Source organism: Erithacus rubecula (genome assembly GCF_903797595.1).
Source record: "Erithacus rubecula genome assembly, chromosome: 6".
Classification (NCBI taxonomy): Eukaryota; Metazoa; Chordata; class Aves; order Passeriformes; family Muscicapidae; genus Erithacus; species Erithacus rubecula.
This window is the reverse complement of record NC_136688.1, coordinates 45,820,053-45,843,888: the sequence shown is the minus strand read 5'-3', so window position 1 is coordinate 45,843,888 and position 23,836 is coordinate 45,820,053. Positions and strand designations below refer to the sequence as shown.

Genomic DNA, 23,836 nt, shown 5'->3' with positions numbered 1-23,836 from the left:
CAAAAAACAAAAGCCTGTGACATGGCTGTCCCCTCAGCTCAGAGCCTCTCCCTGTCCTGGGCTATCACAGAGCATGAGCCCTCTGAAGGTTACTTCTCTGCCAATTTCAAATATTGACCTTGATGTCCTGTCCCTGACAATATTCTTTAAAATCCATCATCTGCAAACTAAGTTTAAGTCAGGAAACCTAATTAGTAACAGAGACAATAAATAACAAGCTTAAGGGGAGGGAGGAGAGAACCTCTTGCAGGTGGCCAGCTCTTAGCTGAATAATTCTCTGTGCAATGGTCATGCTTCAAAAATTTAATTCTCTGTAATTTCATTTAGGATGGGGAAAACAAAACAAAATGAGCAAAGTGATATAGGATTTCATTTATATTCTGACAAGTACATTCATCTAAAGTTTAACCATAACAGCTGCAGCTATGGTATTCTTTTTTCCAAAGCATTTAATGGTGTGAAGAAAGTGGCAATACAATTTTTTAAAAAATAAAATTAAATTAAAAGGACCTACTTGGCATTATTATTTGCTATTTTTATACCAAAAAAAAAGATGAAGTCTCCCTACTGTCAGGCTGATTGTATTAATCTGAGATTCCTATGGTCCTTCAGACTTGATTGCTTTTGATTCTTGCTTAGTAGAAGTGGTGATGAAGGAGCTGAAATCATAATTCCTATTTAGAAGGCAAAGAGGAGGCCACTTCAGTTCTGTGGTGAGTAGCACATTGTTTTAATAGCACATTGTTTTAATTAAAAAGTTGTTCTGAGAAGCTTCTGCAGTATTCAGAGTAGAAAAAGATGGTATTTACAAAGACACTTTGAGGATCATTCCTGCAGTTTTTCTGAGCTCTGTTGATATTGCTTAAACACACTAAGGAATAGAAGCAATCATTGAATTTGAAATAAGTTTTCTAGCTCAAAAATCATAAATCAATCCTCTCAGTGATGAAAACATATTTTCCTTTATGAAGTTCTTAAATTGCTATCCATCTCTATCAAGGCTCTTAAAGAGAGATTTTTCAGCAACAGAACACCCTCTAAAACAAACAAAATGAAGATTTAAGTATCAAGAGCTGAAGGTGTTTAGCCCAGAATTGCAATGACTTTCAATGTCTGTTCCCTTTGTGAAGAATGACCAGAAAACTCTACAGATCAAGACTTGTACTCCCTGAGAATTTGCCAAGAGTGAGCAGCATTCTACAGCCATGCTACATTCTCTTCTGGAGACAAAAATGTCTGTCAGCTTCTCAGTGCATTACACAACCCTCTGAGCTAGCCAGACTCCCTTGAGACTTAATTTTCACTTTTAAAAATCAATACACTTCACTGGTACTTTCAGCTTTTCATATGACAGCAGTATAATATTTTACTGAGATTACTGAGTGGACTTAGGAGGGCATATAAGATTTGGATCCACTTCAGAAGCATGTGACAGCTCAAGTAAGATGCTGTTGGCTTAGAGAAACTAAGATAAATTATATTTAGGGTTTTTATTTGATGATGCCAGGATCCTTCACATTGTCTGTGACTCAGATCAGCTGTTCCTTTTGCTCTGGAATAATGACAAAAGCCTCTTAACCTCTTAGATTTAGCTCTAACCTCAGCTCAAACTAAACAGATGTAATCGAGGTGCCTGCTGTGTTTCCCTCTGCTCAAGGTAGCAGCCAAAATAGTTCTCCCATGGCAAAAAGTAAAACTATTTGCAACAAATGTAAAAGTCTCAACATCAAAAGTTCATTTCCTAATCCCTAGAACTACCCTTTACTATAGCTGCATTTTAAATATCCCAAGATGCTATCACTTACCTGAAAACTAACTTCTGGATAAAACTTAAGGTCCAGGTTTCTCTGCTGGAAATTTAGTCAGGGAAGCCTCAGACTGGCACAGGTCCACCTACACACCCCAAAACATCTTAGTGTGACCTTTCCTCACACCTGGAACAGGGCAGGGACAGCTCCCCCTTAACTCTTCAGGTCCCTACAGGCCATGCTCTGTGCATTCATGAAGAGGTCAGGGAGACCAAAATCTCACCAAACAGCTCCTTGTTTCGAATTATGAGGGAGTACATTATGTCATACTTGAGGCCATAAGAGGTTGTTTGTGCTGCTCTCCTTTGCACATTGTGGGCAGCACTGTGAAGCCAGGGCAGATGTCAACCCAGGAAAACACTCTCAGGCTGGGACCAAACAGAGCCTTGAAATCCTGCTGTGGTTTCCAAGCCCTGTGATTCTGCACTGCCCTGTGACACTTGAGGCAGCATTAAATTCCCTGCATCTAATCCTCTCATTGGAGTGAAGCATCTTCAGCAGTCCTAATGTTTGATCTCAGCCCCACAGCTGGGGAAAACTAGCAGCTGGTTTGTGATTCAAAAAGAACAGAACAATAACCCATTGAGGCTACTCCTCCTGTCTGTGGATGGGTGAATCAGATGAATAATTGGACAACATAGATCAGTTAAGCCCAATTCTGTTAACAGAAGTAATTGGCAAATTAGTACACATTAGGTGAATCAGCTGCAATTTATTTTGACAGAAATGTTAAGAAATACTAAAGTAGTTAAAATGTAACAGATAAATATTACTGCAGAAAAGATTCCAAAGAAGGTAGTCTCAACATGGAAATTTTTGTCTGTAAATGCTGGGAATGCATAGGTTGAATTCATATATACATATAATAAGTAGGAAACATACCTTCTTCCTGGCTTGTACAGCCTTTATTACCCTGACAAACCTTAATGGGTCTTAAATAATCATTAGACATGGACTAAGAAGGCTCTGACTGGGATCCAGGCATAGATGTTGGGACAGACAGAGGGAGTGCAAGGAAAAGGAAATAAACAATTTTAAATTTAAAGGCTGGCCTAGGAAAATTAGTTGGTAAAATAATTTGGTCCCCTAATATTCTTCCTAGGAAAAGCTTGGAAACAAGTCTGGACTGCTGTAACCCAGTAACACAGACTTAGAGCAGATAAACATCTGATATTTGAGCAAAATCAGTGTCTTCCGGGTGGTGATCACAAGGAAGAAAATGCCAATAGCATGATTTTATTGTTGAAAGGCTTGGAAAATGCCTTTCATGTGAAGTACAGTTAATAGGATCTCCTGAGCAAAAGTTGAGCTGCAGCTCCTGGAGCACTAAGATGATTTAGGAAAGTGCTGGGCTCAGACCTGTGTGTGGTCAGAGTAAACCAAGAGGGAAGAACAGGAGAACAAATGTGCTACATGTGTGACTCAGAAAGCCTCCATTGTTGGCTTGACTGCACAACGATGGCAATGCCTGGGGTTGAATAAATCTAACTCCATGAAAAAGATCAAATCATGGCTGCATCAGTATAGCAGTTTAATGTGACACCTCCCTGCAATCCATGAGCACCTGAAACACATTTTGCTGTGGTCACTTCACCATACCAATCCTTGCTCTTTCTGAGCTATACTTGGAGGTTTGAGCCCTAACAGGAGCAAATTGTGCCTCTCTGTAGACTTGGGTACAACTGCACTTTATATTTGCCTTGGATATCACAAATCAACACTGTGCACAGGATTTTGTTAGCAGTGCAAATTAGGCAACAGTTTTAATAAATAATTTATTTATTTTAGTGATGGATCCTTTATATTCTGTTTTACTGACACTTTCCTGCATGGCAAAGATTCACATCTGTAGCAAACCTTTTGCAAAGTACTTCACTGCCATCAATTTTACTTCATCCCAAAGTGGTGGAGCTGCCAGAAAAGCTAACCTGTCCATAAAATCTGTTACCTATAATATTTTTATTCTGTGTGTCAAACTTCACAGGCATGCTATTGTGCCTTTTTGAAAGGATTTAAAGTTGCAGAACAGCCATAATAGTTATGTTGTTCAGTCACTGAATTATACCTTGAGAAAACTGACCTAGCATTACATGGTGTCAGAGCCTCCAGCTCACAGCCATGGCTTGCCAGTTGGATGGGGAGCTGTCTAAACACAGTGCCAGAGCAGGTACCTAGGCAGTGCACTGAAGGCTGCTTGCCAGTTGGCTGGAAGCCCTCTGGTATCCATCAAATCCAGCAAAATACTGGGAAATAGTTCACAATGTAAACTTCCAGTGACTGAGTCATGGGCTCCACTCTTTAATCCTCTGTAAGAATGGATGAGAAACGAGCTGCTCTTCCCAAGCTCTGCCAGCTCTTCACAATCCCCTGTTCCCTGGACACATTACCATTCACAAACCACTCTCAGTGACAGCTGGAACCCCAGCTCACAGCTGCAGGACTGAGGCACAGCAGGTCACCAGGGCCAGGACTCTGCCATGTGGCCTTCTGTCCTTTCACCTGAGGCATTTCCAGTGCTGGCCACTGACTCCCCATCAGCAAACCCCGGGAAGGCAGTGCCCAGGGTGGATTCAGGTTCTCTTCCTCATCACTTTGCAGCTGGGGAGCATCAGGACACCTTCCCCTTCAATGGCTACTCTCACTGCTGTCCCTTGTATCACACCCTGCAGGGAGAGGCAGAAATGGATAGAATAATTCAGAGTTAGAAACCAAGTGACAAATGGAGAGCCCTTTTTTTCAAGTTCAATCAAGCCCAACAAACTGTAGTGCCACTGCCTCTGCCTGACTGCTCAGCTGAAGACCCACATCATTGACTAAGCAGCTCTTGTGCAATCAAGATTCAGATCCTGTTGAAAAAAAAAGACTTCAGCTTTGTCCAAGAGTCACATTAAGAGGCAACAAGAAAAGCTGTGGATAGAACTCTCCCAGAGGTGCGTGCAGCTGGGGGAATAGCACAGGATTCTTGGCTGCAGAACTCTTTTCCAGGACACGCTAACAAAGACAAACAGCCCTGGGCGCTGGTAATCTTCATCCAGCTTGAAAGGAGGCTTTGCAGGCCAGAGTTCAGAGACATCTTCAGAATGTTCATCAGTCCTAGAGCACAATGATTGCTGTCACAGCATGGAAAACAAAGCCAGAAAACCACTGTGTTTTAGGGCCTTTGAACGGCCCTAATGCCATTCAGCAGAAACACTATGTGTAAGATAAGGTGTGCAGGTAGAAGGGATGTGCTGTGAGAGCCTTTGCTGTGTGAGGCTGCGTGCAGCTCAGGTTCCTCCAGAGGCACAGGAAAGCCCCTGGAGAAGCCCAGGCAGCGTTAACCCCGCGCTCAGGACACGGCTTACGTAACCCAGCACCAGTGGGGCTCTAACCATCCCTCCATCCTAAGTGCCCCTTGTTGTTGGGAATTTCACAGTTCAGCACACACCAAATTAATTCTTTTACTAGGTCAGGCCTGGCAACAAGCGTTGATTTAAGCAGCTTATTGCAAGAGCAGACTAAACACTGTTCCTAAATGGCAGCTCTCTGTGATCCTACAGAGGATGGATTCTGCTCCTGCTGACACACCCAGAGACACAGCCCTGCTGGGAGCGTGGCAGAGATGAAAGATTTGCTGCTGCTGTTTGGTAGCATTTTCAGGGAACACCAAATGTTATTTACTTCCTAATCTTCCTACAGAATATAAAGAATTGCTGCTCTGGGCTATTTCAGAGAGATAATGTGAGTGACTCATTTGAGTTGTATATTGACCTCAGGCACTGTAAAGATATATTTTACAGTGCTTTAAAAAACTACTAATACAGATTTCTGTATTTCTGAAGATCCCTAGAGTGCACTTCAAAGATTTTCCTGAAGTCTTAAAACCGCATATATCTGGTCAAGCCCCATGTTATTTGTTGCTATTAGTAAAACACCCCTAATCATTGTTGATACCATCTTCCAGGTTATATCCCCTATGCCAAAGCAGCTTTTTAATAACTTGCTAATTTGCCTAGGCGAAACAGCTCCATAAGAACCATATTAATTATAATCAGTGACAGATACATACTAAATTCTATGTTGAAACATGGGAGCAGTTTCTGTGACCAGCTCTTATCTCTAAACCCAGAGCTGAAACCAAATCTCAATTCCCAGAGTGTTAAACAGTTTAAAGACCTGGATTCAGCAGGTCTGTCTTTGGCTTGTGATTAATTTTAATAATTCCCCATCACTGTATTTGCATTTTTATTTTTTTTTAGTTTTGCCAGTCTGAACATAGATGCTTTGCAGCAGATTTTGCTAGGAAGGGAAAGAGCTTTCACCATGTTGCTTCCATGCATTATCCACTGAAATGCCAAATCACAGATTCTCCTTTCCAAAAGTGAGTTTTAACAAGCTTTTTCAGGCTCTGCTCTTCTCAAATCAAATGAAACTCTTCATCCTTTAGGGTTCCACAATTCCCATTGCACCCATCTGAACTCACCCACCTCAAAAACAATGGCCTCAAATTCCCTCCCTCTCTTTGTCTTTCAGATGTCTTTCCGATTCACCAGCTCACAGCATATCAAAATACAAAGATCTCTCTCCTACACATCCCCCTTTCAGGGAGCCAACAGCACTTCTATTTCAGTAGTGTGACCCCAGCCTCTACACCTGGGCCCCCTATTAATGTGCTTACCTAGCAAAGGCATCACCTGTGTCACAGGCACAAGATTGAACAAGACACAGTTGAGGGATGGAAGGAGTGAGTCCCACTGGGAACACAGACCACAGCTCCTTTTTCTCTGAAGGCAAAGCTCCAATTGCTTACTGCTTAGCATGGCACTGCACCCCCATGAGGGAGTGCCAGAGCTCGGGGTGAAAGGAAGGGATTCCAAAATCAAGAGAACATGGCTCACCCACCAGCATTCTGCAGATGAGCAAGGAAGTGCCTGCAGGGAATCATTATGGGAAAAAAAAACCCCAAAAACCCTTCAGGAAATCTTGCTGGGCACCCCTCTGAGTACCTGTATATAAACACACACAGTATGGGGAATAAACATGAGATAAGAGAGCTAAGAGTCCTAAGAGATAAGATCCTGGATGAAAGAAGGATGCAAGAAGGACATTTAATATTTGAGAAAAACCTACTGCAAGCTCAAGAGAATGCTGTGCTGGTGCATCCCCCTCCCTGCTCCTCTCAGGCCACACTATGATCTCAGAAAGGCTCCTTGGCCACCACGCCCTGAGCAGATGCTGCTGATGGAGCCTGGGCTGTACTAAGTGTACTGTGAATGTTTTCTCCTGGATTCTTAGGTATGTTAGGAGTGTAAGTGTAAGATGGACTTCTGAGTGAGTTGGTGTGTTTATAGAATACTTCATAAATTGTTTAAATTAGGCTATTGATTAAGTGCTGTTAAAACCTTTAGGCTCAAAAACTGCTGGTCATATCTGGAGCTCACTTTGGCAAGGGAATCCACTCTGAATCTTGACTCAGTGGGAGGGTCTCTCTCATTCCCTTTTGTCCCCAGTGTCTTTTCATCCCCAATCTCCATGCAGATTATTTTAGGTTGCTTTCAGTTTTAGATTAGCCAAATCAATTTCTCTCCACTGAAAACACACAGAGGGGCAATATTTTAAACATGGTAGCTTAAAACATGCCTTACTGTTTTTTCTTTGTTTCATTGGTTGACTTTATTTTTGTTGCTTTTGTAAAGCATGATGGTACTTTATGGCATATCTGCAAACATTTCCATTTTTATTTTAGTAAATGCAGTGAGAGAAGACTGATCTTTCACAAAATCTGAAAATCAGGCAGATTGTGAGAGTGGCAATGAAGACTAGGAATTTAATACCATTCCAATATACAACTTAATGTTGGCTATTTTTCTAATCAGTACATTACAGAATAAATACAAAAAATACAACTGGGATTGCACAGACTTAAGTATTTATTACAAGAGGTGGTAAATCATTATGCTTTCAAGATTTTATGCAAAGTCCACTGAGTTAATTGATTCTTCTTAGATTCCAATAGGCTTTGGCTGAGTCTCCTAATGATATTAAAATCCATCTGTTATTAAACATCATGTTTAATACAACAGTATGCAAATGCTGGGATTTGTAAATATCATTATGCAAAAGTTCAAGTTCAATCATGCTTCTCTTAAAGTTTGCAACATAAATTCTGTAGACATCAAAAAGAATAGATTTGGGATATCTTTTTAATTGCACTGTATACAAGTATTGACAGAAGAATACAATACAGTAGTCACAAAAATAAATAGGCTTCTATGAAACCTACAAAGAGCAGCAGAGAATCAATGAAGTAAGAGCAGTATTTAAAAAAAAATTAATCAGACCTGGCAGTTTTGGAAAATGTACTGAAAAAAACCCACAAATTAATTGGCACAGTTTAACAACCTAATTTCTAAGTGCACTTCATAACGACTCTCCTTACAAGCTGCTGTTTTCCCAGAAGATGATGACAAAAAGCCTCATTAGAACATCACTGTTTTATAGTGACAGATTTTATTGCATTGCCAGCTGTGAATCTAAAAAAAAAAAGACATCCCCCCTAAAAACTTATATAAAGGTTCCTAAAAACCCTATTTTCTTTTGGAATTGTCAAAAAATAGCAACATAGCACTTCCATGTTTGTGAATACCCACAATTCTATTTTTAAAAAAAATAGAAGTTAAAGAAAAGCGATTTTTGTTTTAGCTTCAAAAATAATGTAAAGGAACATTTAAGAACAAGTTATTTCAATGATCAGAGAGATATGTACAATATGATAGATTTGAATCTAATCCATGTTTATGAACAGACTTAGAACCTGTTGATCCTGAGTAACTGTAATTATAAACTGGCAGGAGCAGGCTCTTAGCGTCACCCATTACAAGCTTTATCATAATCTGTCCTAGGCTAAAAAGTGTAGATACAGTATATACTCTGTATATGGATTTATACAAAAGGTCCTTTACAGCTCTAATCCTGTTATTGCTAGGCTAAAAAAAAAAATGAAAATTTTGGAACAAATTACATGAATCATAAAGGATAAAACTGAGATGCAGCTTCTGATGACTGAATTTCTACTTGAGCCATTTTGAACTGGGTGCACTGCAGCCACTTGCGGAGCACAGAGGAGCTGTTGTTCATCTGCCCTGACCCCTGTAACATCCTCAGGCTGTGATGGTTCACATTGCTCTGGATGGCCTGGAGCCGCAGCTGAAGTCCAGCAGATAAATGCTGTTGAAATGACACAAAACATTTCGTTTCTTACCTTTAATACACACATTAATATAACAATGTGAAGGGTATTGATTGTTGGCCAGGGAGTTTCTAACACTGCCCCATGTCAGATTTCTCTCTTCCACATCTTGCCCTGTGGTGTTGCCATGGAAGGCAAATGTGCTTACAGATACAACTCCATACTGAGACCAGCTCCAAAACTTTTCTTCTCTTCACCAGAAATCTCTTAAACCTCACATCCATCTTGTTCTCCCTCACAAAGAGGGCCAGGGGGCACAGTTTTACCCAAGCAAATAGGCCCCCAATATCTTCTTCAGAACCCAAATGTATCTCCTGAGTCAAGAGTCCCAATCCTGATTTGTCAGGGAACTCTCAAGCCAAAGGTATTGAGAAAACCACAGCTCAGGGACGAACCAATCTCAGTAAATAGAGGAAAGGCCCCAGAGCAGAACCTGGCTAGAGGAAAGTGCTCCAGAAGTGAAATGGAGAGCAGTACTGAACAGAGGGCAAGCATCTCAGCAAATGATGCTCTATCTGTGCTCACACTTCAGAGTTCCAGCTCAACTGCATATGCTACAATTACCTATTTCAGAGAATTTGGAGATCACATCTTATTTCCAGAATTTACAGAAATATATAATACTAACAGTAAAAGAATAAGGCACTAGAAACAACTTACCTTTAGGTTTGACTGTATCATTGGCAACCACATTGGTATGAGCTGCAAGAAGAGGTACATTTAGTTATAATACAAGTGATTGTAAAGATGCTACAGTTACTGTGAGACAGGGAAGGATACATCTAATGCATTCAGCCATTTGAACTGGAGTGGTCTGAACCAAAAATCTGAGAATGTGGTTATTTTAAGTACTTGGAGATGGTAACTCTCAAAAGGAAGTCAGTTTCCCTTGTCTGTAGCTTGATAAACCACCACTAGCAATTATTGATTTCCTGTGTAAGGCAATGATGAAAATACAGAATTAAACTTGCTATAGGAAGTCACTTCTTGCTTTCCTTGTAAGGGTGTTTCTGTATGTGCAGGTGAGAAATATTGGAGTAAACAGAGTAAACATTTTGCATGGTGAGGTATACACCAAGAGACCAAAAAAAAAAAAAAAGCATGCAGAACTAGTTCTTAATAACACGTCATACATTTAAATGGTACAACATTTTTTAAGCCACTAGTCACATCACAGTGCTTCACTGCAGAATATGAGATATTCTGTAGGCTGGGGAGCACAGGTAAAAGCTATCCAGAATGACCAGGTGAGGAGGTCTGCAAATTTGTCAGCTGTGATTGGACTGGAGTGATATGTATTTCAGACTCCTGCTCTTCAGGCAACTTTTACTTCTGAGGAAGTGTAACATGACAACCTTATGAAAGCCAGAGAGGCATTTCTAGCAAAAGTATTCATGTTTTTCAATATTAATTTAACCACTGAGGTTACTGTTCTAAAATGTTCCATTAAAATTTGCAATTTGCCAATTATGCTACCGGGAGCTGCAAGTTAAACCTAATCACTATTGACAACATTAGATAAAGTGCTGTTTCCTTGTGCAAGGAATGATAATTGTTTCAGTTTCAGTACTCTTTTGCTGGAGAATCATATGCAGCACTGTCAGGACTCATTACTTAGCCTACCACATGAAGAACCATATTCAAACCTCAGCATTTACAGACAGATGAATGCCAAAACAGCTGGAATGCAGCCAGATGCAGCAGACAGGAGCTCTGTACATCCTTCCATGGGCTCTCACACTAATGAAGTGCTTCATAAGATGCCACAATCCCAACATGTGTTTTTGGTGAGAACAGGTCTAAGAGGCCATGCTCCACACCCACTGCCATCAACAAAACATCTCTGACAATTTTGTCTGGCCCTGATGGAGTTCCTGTGGAGTTAGCCACTGGTGGCAGGACTGGTGTCTGAAGTACATTGAGCAAGAAGGGAAGCCAGGCAGAAAACTCAGGGTACCCCTCTGCATCTGAACCAGCTCACTGGACAACTTTTATAGTCAGCTGAGAGAATCAAGCACTTCACATGCAGTTCATCTTGTCCCAAAGCAAGAATCTAAAATAGATCAAGATGAATCATGTCCAAAAATACAGACGGCAAAGGGCAGTCATGGAAACTAGCTTTTATCAGTGTCTCTTCTGGACAAGTCTAAGGTCAGATACAGATCTTTGTCCTCCAGCACCACTTCTGTCTTGCAGTGTCTGGACATATTTAGGGAAATGAAACATTCTGCTGCAGGCACAAGCAAGCAAGCCCTCCAGTGCTACAGCTGCCAGATAAATAAGTCACACAAGAAGACATTTTTATGGAAGCACTTGAGTTTTAACTAATCCTCAGCCAGCCTTTTCTTCACAAAGGAAGAATACAAAACACTAGTTGGAAAGAACAGCTGGAAGAACAGAGTGCTGTCAGACACTATCAAATTTTTTGTTTATATTTTCAACAGAACTATATTGACTCCAGTTTAATTTTTAAATGTATGTTGTTCATGCGGGATTTCACTTTAGGGCTGAGTAAAGGGAATTTGGTCACCCAAGTTTTTCTCTTCCATCTCCCATCCACTAAACATGAAAGCTTAGCACTTAACTCAGAGTTCCACAGTTTTATGAGCTTGATTTTATAGTAACAACAATGTCCTTTTAACCTGACTTAGCATTATTTTGATATATACTCTCAAACATATCCCTCTGAAAGCACTCATTTGATTTGTGACACGGATGACACGGATTTGGCCCTAAAGGCCTCTCTTTTCACAGCTTTAAAGCCACTCTTCATCTTTGTCAAATTCTGAACATCCTGGACTGTCTAAAAGAGAACCCCATATGTCTTTCAGACATAGCTATAATCACTTTAACATCCCTTAGTGACAGAATTTCTGTAGTGAATCAAGCCATTACAAATGTATTTTCACAATGAGTGTGGATACTTTAATGTCAGTTGACATAAAGATCTTCAATTTTAGCTACTTTACTTTCAATTCTTGCTTGATCATAAAAGACTGGAGTAAAGCAAGTCAGAAATTTCCTTTATGGCAACAGAAGAACTATATTAACCTTAACTACTTCTGTGGAAACTCTCTTGTATTTGGAAAACATAAAAAAGGATAGTAAAATTGATTTATGCTCGTGAGACTACCTCAACCCTTCTGCAAACACTGTGACAACCCATGGAAAACTGACTGTGCATTTCCAAACAAACAACTCATACACATATAACAACAAGAAAACCACTGTGGAAAAAGTTTGTCCACCTAAAAGAATGTGAGCATCAGTACACAGAGGACATTGCAAAGGACATATGATGATTAAAAGATACAGAGTGGCTGAAAATTCAGGCACTAGCTTTGAGTTTCTCAAAGTCAGTGACATTAGCTGTGTCTATTAGATTAATAAGATCATTACTGACATTAGTGGCAATGGAAAGAGGAAGTAAATTAGATGTTCATTTTAAAAAAATCAGGAGAACTTGAATTTGAGAATTGTGGTCTTGTCTTCCTATCATGGATTTTATTTTTCATTACGCTCTTCTGGGTATATTGTAGCATTAACATTCAACTTCAGTTTCTTCCACTTTTTCTTTTTTTTTTTGAGTGGGAGGGGAAGCAGAGAAGAATACGTTTAGAAATCATAATAATCAGGCAATATCATTTAACAAATTCATAGTATGGTATACCTACCTTTACAAAGATAGTAGAGTTGCATTCTTGTAAAGCTTCCATCAAGCTGATCACATGCAGGCACACCATTTCTACCATCTTGGAAAAGAAAAATCAAGCATAAAAACAAATTAATGTGGTAAGATAAGCCAACAACCTCTAAGAAGGATCTTCCTTTATTTGTTAGGCAGTTACACTGAACCACAAGGTGTGCATTTATCAACCACTGACACACAAGATTAAATATTACATAAGCACATATGGGATGTTTTTACTTTATTTAGTTTTGCCCCAGTGTGGTAACATGTATCTGTTAAGTATTTCAACCCTTGATGTATTTTAATTCTTACCACACTTTGTCTTTGGCTTTGTTCTTTTCAGACATCATAAATTGTTTTTTATGTCCTCGCTATGTAATTCTCATCAATCTGTGTGTCAGAAATGGGTATTTTTATTTATTGAATCTTTGAAAATTAACATGCTCACAAAACCTATCTTTTTATCCCCCATCAAAAGACAATTTATTGTTTTGAACTGACAGCTAGTCTGTAATTCTTCCATTTTGTATCATAATTTATGACAGATGCAAATATGAATTATTTGGTAGTAGACAGCTTTTTATGTTTTATATTGTGTAAATTCACAGGTACAAGACAAACACTCTGAGCCAGCAATGACTATTTACAGTGCCTGTCTAAACTACATGTAAATTCCCCTTGATAATAATAAACTTAGCTTTTATGTTGTACTTTTCATCTTCAAAGCGCTTTCAAAACACTAACTAACTAACCCCACAACATGCCTGTGAGACAGGCAAGTATTATTATCTACATTTCACAGAGCAAGAGCTGAGACAGAGAGTTAAAAACTGTGGCTCTGAAGCTACATAATGATATACTTTCAGAACAAGGATGGGAACTTGAGACTTCCCAGTGATTTTCTTGTCCTAGGGCTTGACAAGAGGCTTTTGTATCTGACCAAACAACTGGCTGGTTGGAAATGCATACTTCCCTTTCCTTATTGGGTTCTTATTGCACAAAATTGCTCCAACAGAAGAGAGTATTTGGGATAAACAAATGTTTAAAGGCTATTTCCAAGCAAACAGTAGGGATGATTTATGAACACAGTGAACATCTCCCTTTTAAATCTTATCTCTAGAGATGCCTCCCTCCAGTCACTCATTACTCAAAAATGTTTCAAGAGATATTTATGTCGTTTATTTTTGATGAGAAACCCTTGAATTATGGGTGGCCAGTTGTCAGCAGTTGTTTATTTTTTCACCACCACATGGCAAAAAAATAATAAAATGGATTTTCACAGAATTATCCTAGAACAGTTCCTTTCTGCTGCAAGGCAGAATCAGATAAAACAACAGTCCACAGTTAAGAGCAGGAATATGCACAAAATGAGATGGGATGAACAGCTCTTAATCCAACAAGCAGCGACTCAAGCCCCTGATGCTGTTTCAGGCAGGTTCTGGCTATATCCTGTTTCAGGCCCACTGTGAGGTTAAATCACTACTAATTAGCTATCCCTTTAATTTCTCAAAAGCATCAAAGTCACTTTATGATGTTATTCATAGCCTGTTGTATCTCATTAAAACAGTGCCAAGCCTCCTCTGAGTTTAATCTGCACCAAATCTGTACTAAATCTGTCTGCAGCACCTGACTTACCACTTTGTTATGTGCCATTAGCTGCAGGATGCTGGGTGTCACTCTGCTCCAGAACTCCAGGGCTGTGAGGATGGCTGTAAAGCTAAACTCATTCTGATTCTGGACTGTCGGAGCTACTGCTGTTTGTTCACAATACACTGTCCAGAGCTGAGCAAATATAAATGCATGGAACAGGGAACACATGTGTAGAACAGATGTCTGTAAAAACAGAAAACAGAAGAAAATGTTTATTTAAACAAGTGCATTGGGATACAGTGCAGAGGCTTTCCATCCCTGCCATGTGTCTGTCCCACTGTGCAGTTTTGCCTCTCACTTTCCCATTTCTCTCCCATTAGGAACTAGTAAGTCAAATACACTTGAAAATGTCTTTTCCATGTTTTAAATATGGTTTTATTTTTTCAGACCAAAAACTGCATTTGCAAATATGCTCCCATGCCATTGAAGTGCCAGGCACTAAGGTCAGTCCCTTTAAAAGAAAGTTTGTTTAGCAAAACAGGTATTCAGGACTATTTCCGAAACTTTCTTAATGGAAATCTCCACTGCAGAAGGCTCTGGCACATATGACTCCACTTCAGAACCTGAAAGGACAGTTATCATACAAAATACATGATGTTACATCTGTTCTGTTAATCTGTCATCCATTTCTGCTTTGCTGGGACTGCTCATAGTCACAAGGAAGCAGTCAAGGAAAGAGAATTCATTTTGCATACTCAGGCATGGCTCCTTGCTGATCTCCTTGTTATAGATCACAGTGTCTGAGCCTCCAGGACTGCTGGACTTTAACTACTTCATTACAAGAAAGATGCTTCTGGTCAGAGATGCTTTCTCAGTGTGCAAGTGCAAGAGGGATTCATGCTCTGTGGCAGTATGACTGCTCCAAACATTGCAATGGTTGCCTGGTAACTGGAAGGAGGTATTTGAAAGACCAAAAAACGGCCAAAGAAATGAATGGGAAGCACCAGTGTCTTGGCTGGGTGGAGGGAAAGAAAAGGGGATTTTATGTGTAAGATAAATGTGTTGTCATTCTGTTTCTGTCACTAATAAAAACCTGATTGGTGTCAAAGACTGCTGCTATATTTGTGTTCAACTACTGTCAGTCACAAATGTCTTATAATCTGCAATAACTCTTCTTGTCCTGAACACCTGAGGAAAAAAGTTGTGCTTGAATCATCACTGTTTGTAATTATTTTGATCATAAAATTATTTACATGCTATCTAATGCAAATATACAACAAGAATAAATAACCACCAGAGAGATTTGCCACAGAGATGGTCACTGCTGAAAGTTCAATCCAGAATTCAGCTTTTCTTTCCTCACTCCTGTGTTCAGACATTTTGAAATTGCCAAACTTTAAACTTAAGTGTACTAATTTCATCAGTTTTCTAGCATGTAAGAAAAACTGTATAAAGATTCCTTTCCCTGGGTCCTGGGTTTTATTAAGGATTTACCCCTCCTTTTATCTTAAAATAAATGTTTGCAATAAGGCCAATACATAACATATCTCTACTTAAAACACATAATGCCTTACCTTTGATTGCTCTGGAAACCCAATCAGAATAACAATAAGGTGGTCAGCAATTTGTGAACCTGCATCCAGTGGAATAGGCATGCAAGATGATGGAGAATTTGGACAGACAACATTGTGTGTCAGAGACCCCAGAAGTAGCCAGGACAGCAAACGAATGTGTGAGACACATTCTATGAACTCTTTGGGCCTGTCAAGAAAGAGCAGATTTTACAATGATACTAAGTTTTCTGGCTTTCCCCAAATGTGGAGTCTCCTTTTGCACATTTGGCAGATGCAGTCTCAGTGTGCTGGAGACACAGATTGTTGGTACACCTTGTGGGAAGATTCCAACCACACCAAACTTGGTGGCCTTGACATACCATCTACAAGTCCAATAGAAGGTATTTGGTGGGTCTAAGAAACAATTTCTATAAAAAGTTAAAGCATTCACAGATTCATTGCTTCCACATACAATGATTTTTTATACAGATATCATCAAATGGGAAGGATTGCCCAAGTGGAAATGCTCCTCTCAGCTCCTCTGGACTCCACACACCTGCCTTAACTTCCACTGGGTTCCAGCTCTCCACTGGTAAAGTGGAGGTAATTTCTGTTCTTTAGCCTCTCCTTTCACATTTGGATTGTGTTTCTGAGGGCAGGGACTATGCTTTTTTGTGACACTTTAATATTTCTCCACCATCTAGTACAGTGTCTAATTGCAAAGCAGTGTGCTTATACGATCTAAAAAGGAAGAGCCCTTTACTGGTGATATCTTGTCCATCCCTTTGCTGCTTCCAAGCTCTGACTAAATACTCATTTGAATTCATAGGCACAGGAAAAAAGTAATTGTTTTTCCATCAATAAATCACTATTTACTAGGCCACAGTCTCTGCTGGTTTTAGTTTCTAATTTGATGTCATTGTCAAAGACTCATATTACCCAAGAGGCATTCCATTAATTTTTGTTTTTTAATAAAATCTGATACAATGCTCTTCCTCAAGTCTCTATAGGATCTTAGAGTAATTCATTACTTTCAATTCAGAACACGTGTTCCTTTTTTTACATGTAATAAAGCAGGGAGATAAGCACTCCATTATTTTCAAAAGCAGATATGCTCCACATAAAAGCACATGCAGATGTATCTAAAAGACTGGAGCCTAAACAACTTAGTCCCCAGAATCCTGGACAGGTAGTCTGGGACAAAGCTAGTACAGGAATACAGGTTGTTGAAACACTGTCCAATTGCCTACACTCAAAACAACTTGTCACTGTAACACAAGGCACAGTACTCCCCTTTTTTTTAGAAAATAAAACACTGTACATCAGGATTTCTCACAGTGAAAAGGGACAGAAAACATCTCAAGCAGTATTTCTCTCATTTAGCTTTAGCCAGGTGAAGTTGTTACTTTATCACACACTAGTAGACCTACACTCAAGAGTTCTCACTCATTTGTACTCCATAATTTCAAAGGCCATTTCCCATTGTATTGCCGGTAATTCAGAGAGTATTTTCTGTAATTCTAGGACTGATCAAGTGCTTGTGTGTTTTTCACTGCCTGCACCTAGACCCAGAATCAAGTTAATTTCCAGTGTTACTCCAGTCCAACCCCTGGAGTTATCTCCACTATTTCTTTGTCAGGTACTTTAAATACTACATTGACAAACTCCTCAGTTGAGGATCAGGGAGCTGCCGAGCAGCTCTTTCAATGTCCCACTCTAGGTCTAATCTACAGAATCTGACAATAAAAACATAATTTTGTGCAGCTTTCTAACCCATTGTAGCATTCCTTTTGTGGAAAAGCATTCTCACCCTTGCTGCATTGCTGAAGGAGGATGGTAAAGCCAAGGCAAATACCGGATCACAGCTTTGTTGTCCCTGTGGTTTCCCCGGGTGATTTCCATAGCAGCAATCTGAGCTAAGCCAACTTTCAGATGTCCACCAAATGTGTCTTCATGCAGTGGCTGAGAACAAGTCTTCATGTGACTCTGCAAGGCAAAGATCTGATTTCCTACCCAAAAAGAGTATTTTGCTTTAACTAAGTTCTTCCAGAAAATCAGCATATTCTATTTCACTCCCTTCAATTCCTTCTCAGGATCTCTGTGTCTTCAAAATAAAGCTCAAAAATATATTCTTAAAAATTCTCCAATCCCTCTATTAGTAACACCTGTGTGATACATATCTTTCCACAGAGGGCCACAATTCCAAGAGGCCAGACAAAATATAAATTGGGCAAAATGTATAGGCAGCTTTTGTATCAGCAAACTCAACAGCTGATAAATACAAACTAATGCTTGCACATCCAGAGAGCTTAGGTAAAAATAAAAAAATCTAACCATTTAACAAGACAGTATCTGGGCAGGGAATACCTTCCATGTGCAATATTCCGTTTACAGGTTCAGAAAGAAGCTCTCATTCACCAGCAATATTACTATATTGCACTAGTCAGTTATATTGCAGTATTCACTTAAAAATGCCTTTAAACTCTGGCAATAAAAAGAGCCAAACCTCTTACCAAGAAACACTCAAATATTTATGCCTGTAAAGGTAATTTATCCTGCTTTGCCAGTTTTAAGGGATGCTTCACTGCTGCTCCTTGAGATAATTCTGTATTTCTATTAAGCTAACTTTGCATTACCTTCTGGTACTAGACTACACCAGAACACATGCTAGCTGCAGTTGCTTGCTTAAAAGGAGAGCCATATGCTTCACACAAGAAAATCAGGTCATCAGTTACTCAATTATTATAACAGGATAAAAATCAGTGGACCAGTAATATTTTTCTAACAGATAAGTATCTGACCCTAGAAACTTACACTCTCAAATTGCATTTACTTACAGTCTCTTTCAAGAGAAAAAAATCCCTATGCAACAGCATGAATACTTAATGATTTTTGTTATAAAGACAGGTAAAAAGGATAGACAGTTATGCAGGAAAATACATTATAAATCTCAAAAAAAGGTGGAATTTTCTAAACAAAATCCTGCAAAGCTTTACCAATTAGGATGTTATCTCAAAGGGAAAAATAAACTGAACAGAAACAGTACACTGAAATGCAATTATCTTGAAAATTATCATTTATACCTTTTTTCTTAGTGTAGTAATTCCTAATATACAGGACTGAAAATGGCCTCTTTCAAAGAAATTACTCTTGAATATGTAAAAGATGATATTGAGTATAAATAAACAACATTAACTATGTCTATTCTCTGAATTCCTACAGAGAGTAGAAGTTTCCAAATTTGAAAAGCAACATTTAAAAATCAGCTTTTGCTGTTGGGATTGTTACTGGCCATATAAACCACATGGCATTCTATACCACAGATATAACCACAGATGCTGCTGATAATACACACTTGTGGAAAGAAATTGTACAACCAGCTGATCTTAGGAATCACTTCCTAGGGAGTAACACCTCTGTCAATAAAACCCAAGCAATGTAAGTAAATGTACTAAATGAGCTTGCAAAAATTTAAATCTAGATGTTAATTTGTTTGAGGTTTTGACCACTTGTAAACTTAGAAATGCTTACATATATTTTCTCAAACATGTTGTAACCACAAAGTAAGTTTTATCTGTTTAAATAAAAATTGCTTTTTAATTCTGTAATCCAGAAAACCTTATTCTTTGCAATATATAAAATTATGTTCATATTTGACTCTCCTATTATGTTAATTTTGTACTCAGATTCCTGTATTACATGGCTAAATGAAAACTACATGACATTTCTGACTTAGTTTTAAATGGCCAGATGACTGATTTGGGAAGCTTCTTTGCCCAGTTTCAAAATATGAAAGTGAAAACATGGGTAAAAGTTTTAGTTCATGTTCTACCTATATCAATATATAAAATTTTAAAAAATAAATAGTCCCACTGAGGATAAGAAGCAATCACCAGTCTTCAGCACTGTAAGAACAATTCTAAAAATCAAACTACAGCTCAATGACAGAAAGTTTTCTACAGAAACATTTTACACAGGAGTGAGGATACTTGCAAGTATTTATAGACAAATTTTCCCCATTCCTGGTTTCAGGTAAGCTCATTTTTTTTCCTGTGGAACTAGCAAACCAGATATATCTCTTGCCTCATTTATGATTCAATTGCCTAAATATTCTGAAAGGATTTCTGAACTTTAACAGAAATTGTTGAGTAACTTAAGAGGACAGAGTGGGGAGGCAATCCAATTCAGCTTCAAATGACTAATTACTCTGTGCTTTGGTAAATTTCTACTCCAGCAGAACATGTTGCTTCCCTTATACTATTTTTTTTTTTTTTTAATTCAAGGGAATTCACGGTCAACAGGGTAAGAATTTAAGAAAAGGAGTATTTTGTCTAGTAAAATAGTTACAGTGAGTTTCAAGACCCAAGTTTCAGTTTAGCTGGGATTCTCTTTCCTTTGTGGTATTACTAACATGCAATAAGGTGACCCCTCTGGGGCATAAGGTGGGGTTGAGGGGCCAGAGGGACAGTGGGCAAGTGAGTGTGCAAGAAACTAGTAGGGTAAGCATTCTCATCTCATTGCTTCATAAATAAACTTCAGAGTAGCAATGTTACTTAGACTATTTATTTTTCAAAACATCTTAGAGAATTTCCATTCTGTAGGAAATTTAATAGGAATATAAAATTCCTCCATGAAACGGAAATTCTAGGTTTTGATTAGCTAATGATTACTGGAATCTTTTTATGAAATGTATTCCTAAATAAAATATTTTATGTTAAGAGAAGTATTTTCCTATCACTCCTGTTAACAATCTGTCATCCAACTGATATGAAGAAACCAAAATGCAGTTTGGACTACAGAGGTAAGAGCTATTTGGTTTTTCCCCTCCTCAACAGAACATAACCTGACAATGAAAACAACAGCATCCATTAAAAAAAGGACACCCCCTTTTTTAGGTCAATTACTGTATTTTAATTACCTCTGAACTTCCAATTAATTTAAGGGTCTATTTGGGTCTACAAGAGACACAGGATTTCTCCACAAGAGTGTACTTGTACAGGCAAGAAGTTTTGTGCTTCCCTGGGTTATATTAAACACAACCACTTCTCACAGTGCCTTTGGAATGACATTTGCTTAACATCAACATTTCAGAAAAATCATGCCTGCATTTTTATTGTGTGCTCATGATATTTGAATCAGCCTCCATTTCAACACCACATAAGCTACTTTTTACTGATGTCACAGAAGTCTCTAAATCTGTAACAGCACCAATACTTTTTTTAAAGAGAAAGCAAAGAAATAACTGTCAGTCATCCTCAAATACTTCCCACAGTGTCTCCCAGGCAAGCTCCTCACAGAAAACATATTTTTGTCAAAAAAACTCAAACACTTCAGATCAATGGATGTCAGAACCAACCTTCAATTTGGTTAATGTATGCATATCTGCAATGAAATCCAGCACTTCCCCAACATACTGCCTCATGCATTCCATTGCTGCTGTTCCACACTAAAATATAAAAAAAGGAAGTTTAAGAACCAGGTTTTGCTTCACCAGAATACAACTGGTCTGTCTCAAGTTCTTTATTTTACTTTTTAGTTAGAGTAGTTAGGAATAGGTATTCTTTGATGTTCTTCTTCTCAGTGTATTATGTTCTCTTATCTGATTATAGTATAAGAAGATAGCCCAGCTGCTGTAATTTCTTCATGCATCATAAAATGCTCTTATCTATGACAGCAATAAAAGATTAACTCATGAAACTTTCAAAAATATTCTTGTCATATCATCCTGAAATTTACAGTGGTCCAGAATCAAAGTCTTAAAAACTTGATGAGAATTGACCAACTCAAGTTTTTCAAAAACAGCTGAGCATTTCTGCAATTAGAGCCAATCAGTACAATCAAAGAAAACAAAATTCAGTCACAGGCAGAGATGCTCTTATTTCACATTAATCACAATGGAAAACAGTTTAAATAACTTCAGGTATTTTATGTGTAAACATCATTAAAATGAACATCACTGAAATGTATTTTTTTTTCCTTTTTGCAATAACTAAAGAATATTTCATGTATATTTCTGAAGAAAAAGCATTCAAACTACAGTATCTTAATGGCACTTAAGCTCCAGTTAGATCATAAAGGTATAAGCTTATTGAAAAGCCACCTGTGCCACAGCAAAAACAATCTCAAAGGGAAAACAAAAGGACTCAATGTGGTGCTTGCTGTATTCATGCACTACAAATTTTCATAATCCTTTTCCTAGAACAGTGATAAATGTGAATCTGGCCCTGAGCTAGCACAAGATGTGCCTGAGGTGCATAAAGCAGTGAATGGAACAAAGCTGTCAGATGAAATAAGGGCTTTGAATAGATCAGAGAACCCTGCAGGGCAGCTTTCCAAAGGTGATACTACTGACCCACTAGGTATCACACAGACCTCTGTTTAGATGTTTATGGTCTGAGGTGAAGATAATGCTGTCTGAATTCAACAGGAACTATGGATGCCTCATTCTTAGCAGCCAAGTAAAATAAATGCTTAACTTTTGAGGTTAAATGATCACATTATTAAATTAGGTATCTTTTTGAAGTCACCAAAATCTACTTTATCCCAAGTCATAGGCTCAGGGAAGAACACTGCAGTGAAGTTAACAGAAGAAAACTACTGTTCTTTGACCTACTTTTGATTACCTGCACTTTGAAGTATAGAAGCTGATTATCCTGAGTATACAAATGAACTAAATTTAGTTTCAGTCACATAATTGTTAAGCCACAATTGAGTTTTAGTGGCTGAAATTTAAAAAAACTGCTAGCATTCTATATTTAAACAACTGACCTGAGCATTCTTCATTTTTCTATGTTACCTTACTATGCCACCTTCTGGCTTTTCAAATGTTGTTCCTGCCAGTTTCCATGACAGAATAAAAACCAGTAAAATATGGTCACTGGGAACCCTGTCAGTATGTCCTCCATCCAGTTTATGTGCACTAAGGATTCAACCTAGATTCTAGAATATTGAATAATAGAATTATGAAACAGTCTCTGAAAATAAATGCTCAGTTGCACAAGACTTCTCTCCAACAACTTATTCTGTTTCATGCAAGCAGTAGGCAGCCTAATTTTCTATGATTTATTCTGAAATGATCATGTTCCTATCATACCTTGTAACACCAGTGTTAGTCTATCTATTCAAAGCAAGTATAAATTAAAATATCCTATTAGGAGCAAAGGTATAATTAAAGATTGGCATTTAAAACATCACACATTTCAGAAGATACATGGGAAAGATCCTATTAAGTCATCCCTAAAGCTGTCACACACACAGGGAAATAACTTTTCCTCACTCAGCTTGTGAAGCAAACCTTGGCTAAGCCTTTCCCATCTGCTTGGGTACTCAGTCACATGTGTCATGGAACAAGTCAAGATCTCACATTGTGCTACTTCCTCCCATATTCATCAGGTGCATATTCAGTGCCCAGGCAATTAGGAGGACTTGTAATTTAGCTACACTCACCAGCAGGATATAGATGAATGACTTACACAATACAAGAAAAATACCATTAACTCCCTTCTTTAATCAGATAATCTTTTGTGAGAATGGAGGCAATGGTTTGTGGCTTTCCATCCAGTTACCATTTTTTGATGCACTCAGCTGGCCTGAGAACTGCAGATCTTAGATTTGTATTTCTGAGCATAGGTTTTCACTATAAAAAGTCAGTTACAGTTAAAGGTTGTCATTGAAAGCAAGGAAAGCAACATCAAATTCAGAACTTTTCCACCATTTATAAAAAGGATGAAGCATCTCAACCTCTGCCTGTAACAGTCTTGCCAGAGGAGAAATGAAAAGGAAAAAGCATTAAAATGAAGCAAAACAAACTGAATAAGATGTATTTTTTAAAAAATCAGAATAACAGAACTAAGAAATGGACTTTGGTTCAATACTTACTCCAGGCATTGAGGCAATCATCTGTTTATGTAGGATTGTTGACTCAGCTAATTTTGTTCCAGCATCTGCACAAACAAACTAAGAAGAA

The 23,836-nt window shown here is 38.4% G+C and overlaps 1 protein-coding gene across 7 annotated transcripts in view; it reads right to left on the bottom strand.

Moving 5' to 3' along the window:
- Positions 1–8,278: 8,278 nt before the first annotated feature.
- The window catches only part of UNC79 (unc-79 homolog, NALCN channel complex subunit), a 104,618-nt gene continuing 89,060 nt past the window's right edge, over positions 8,279–23,836 (bottom strand). For all 7 annotated transcript variants that reach the window (XM_079308602.1, XM_079308604.1, XM_079308603.1 and 4 more), the window contains 8 exons: positions 23,749–23,826; positions 21,227–21,316; positions 17,681–17,856; positions 15,892–16,078; positions 14,363–14,560; positions 12,711–12,788; positions 9,697–9,738; positions 8,279–9,014 (listed from right to left, as the gene is read on the bottom strand). In XM_079308602.1, the coding sequence (XP_079164728.1) occupies positions 8,814–9,014; positions 9,697–9,738; positions 12,711–12,788; positions 14,363–14,560; positions 15,892–16,078; positions 17,681–17,856; positions 21,227–21,316; positions 23,749–23,826 (1,050 nt within the window). In that variant the 3' untranslated portion in view covers positions 8,279–8,813. The remainder of the gene's footprint in view (positions 9,015–9,696; positions 9,739–12,710; positions 12,789–14,362; positions 14,561–15,891; positions 16,079–17,680; positions 17,857–21,226; positions 21,317–23,748; positions 23,827–23,836) is intronic.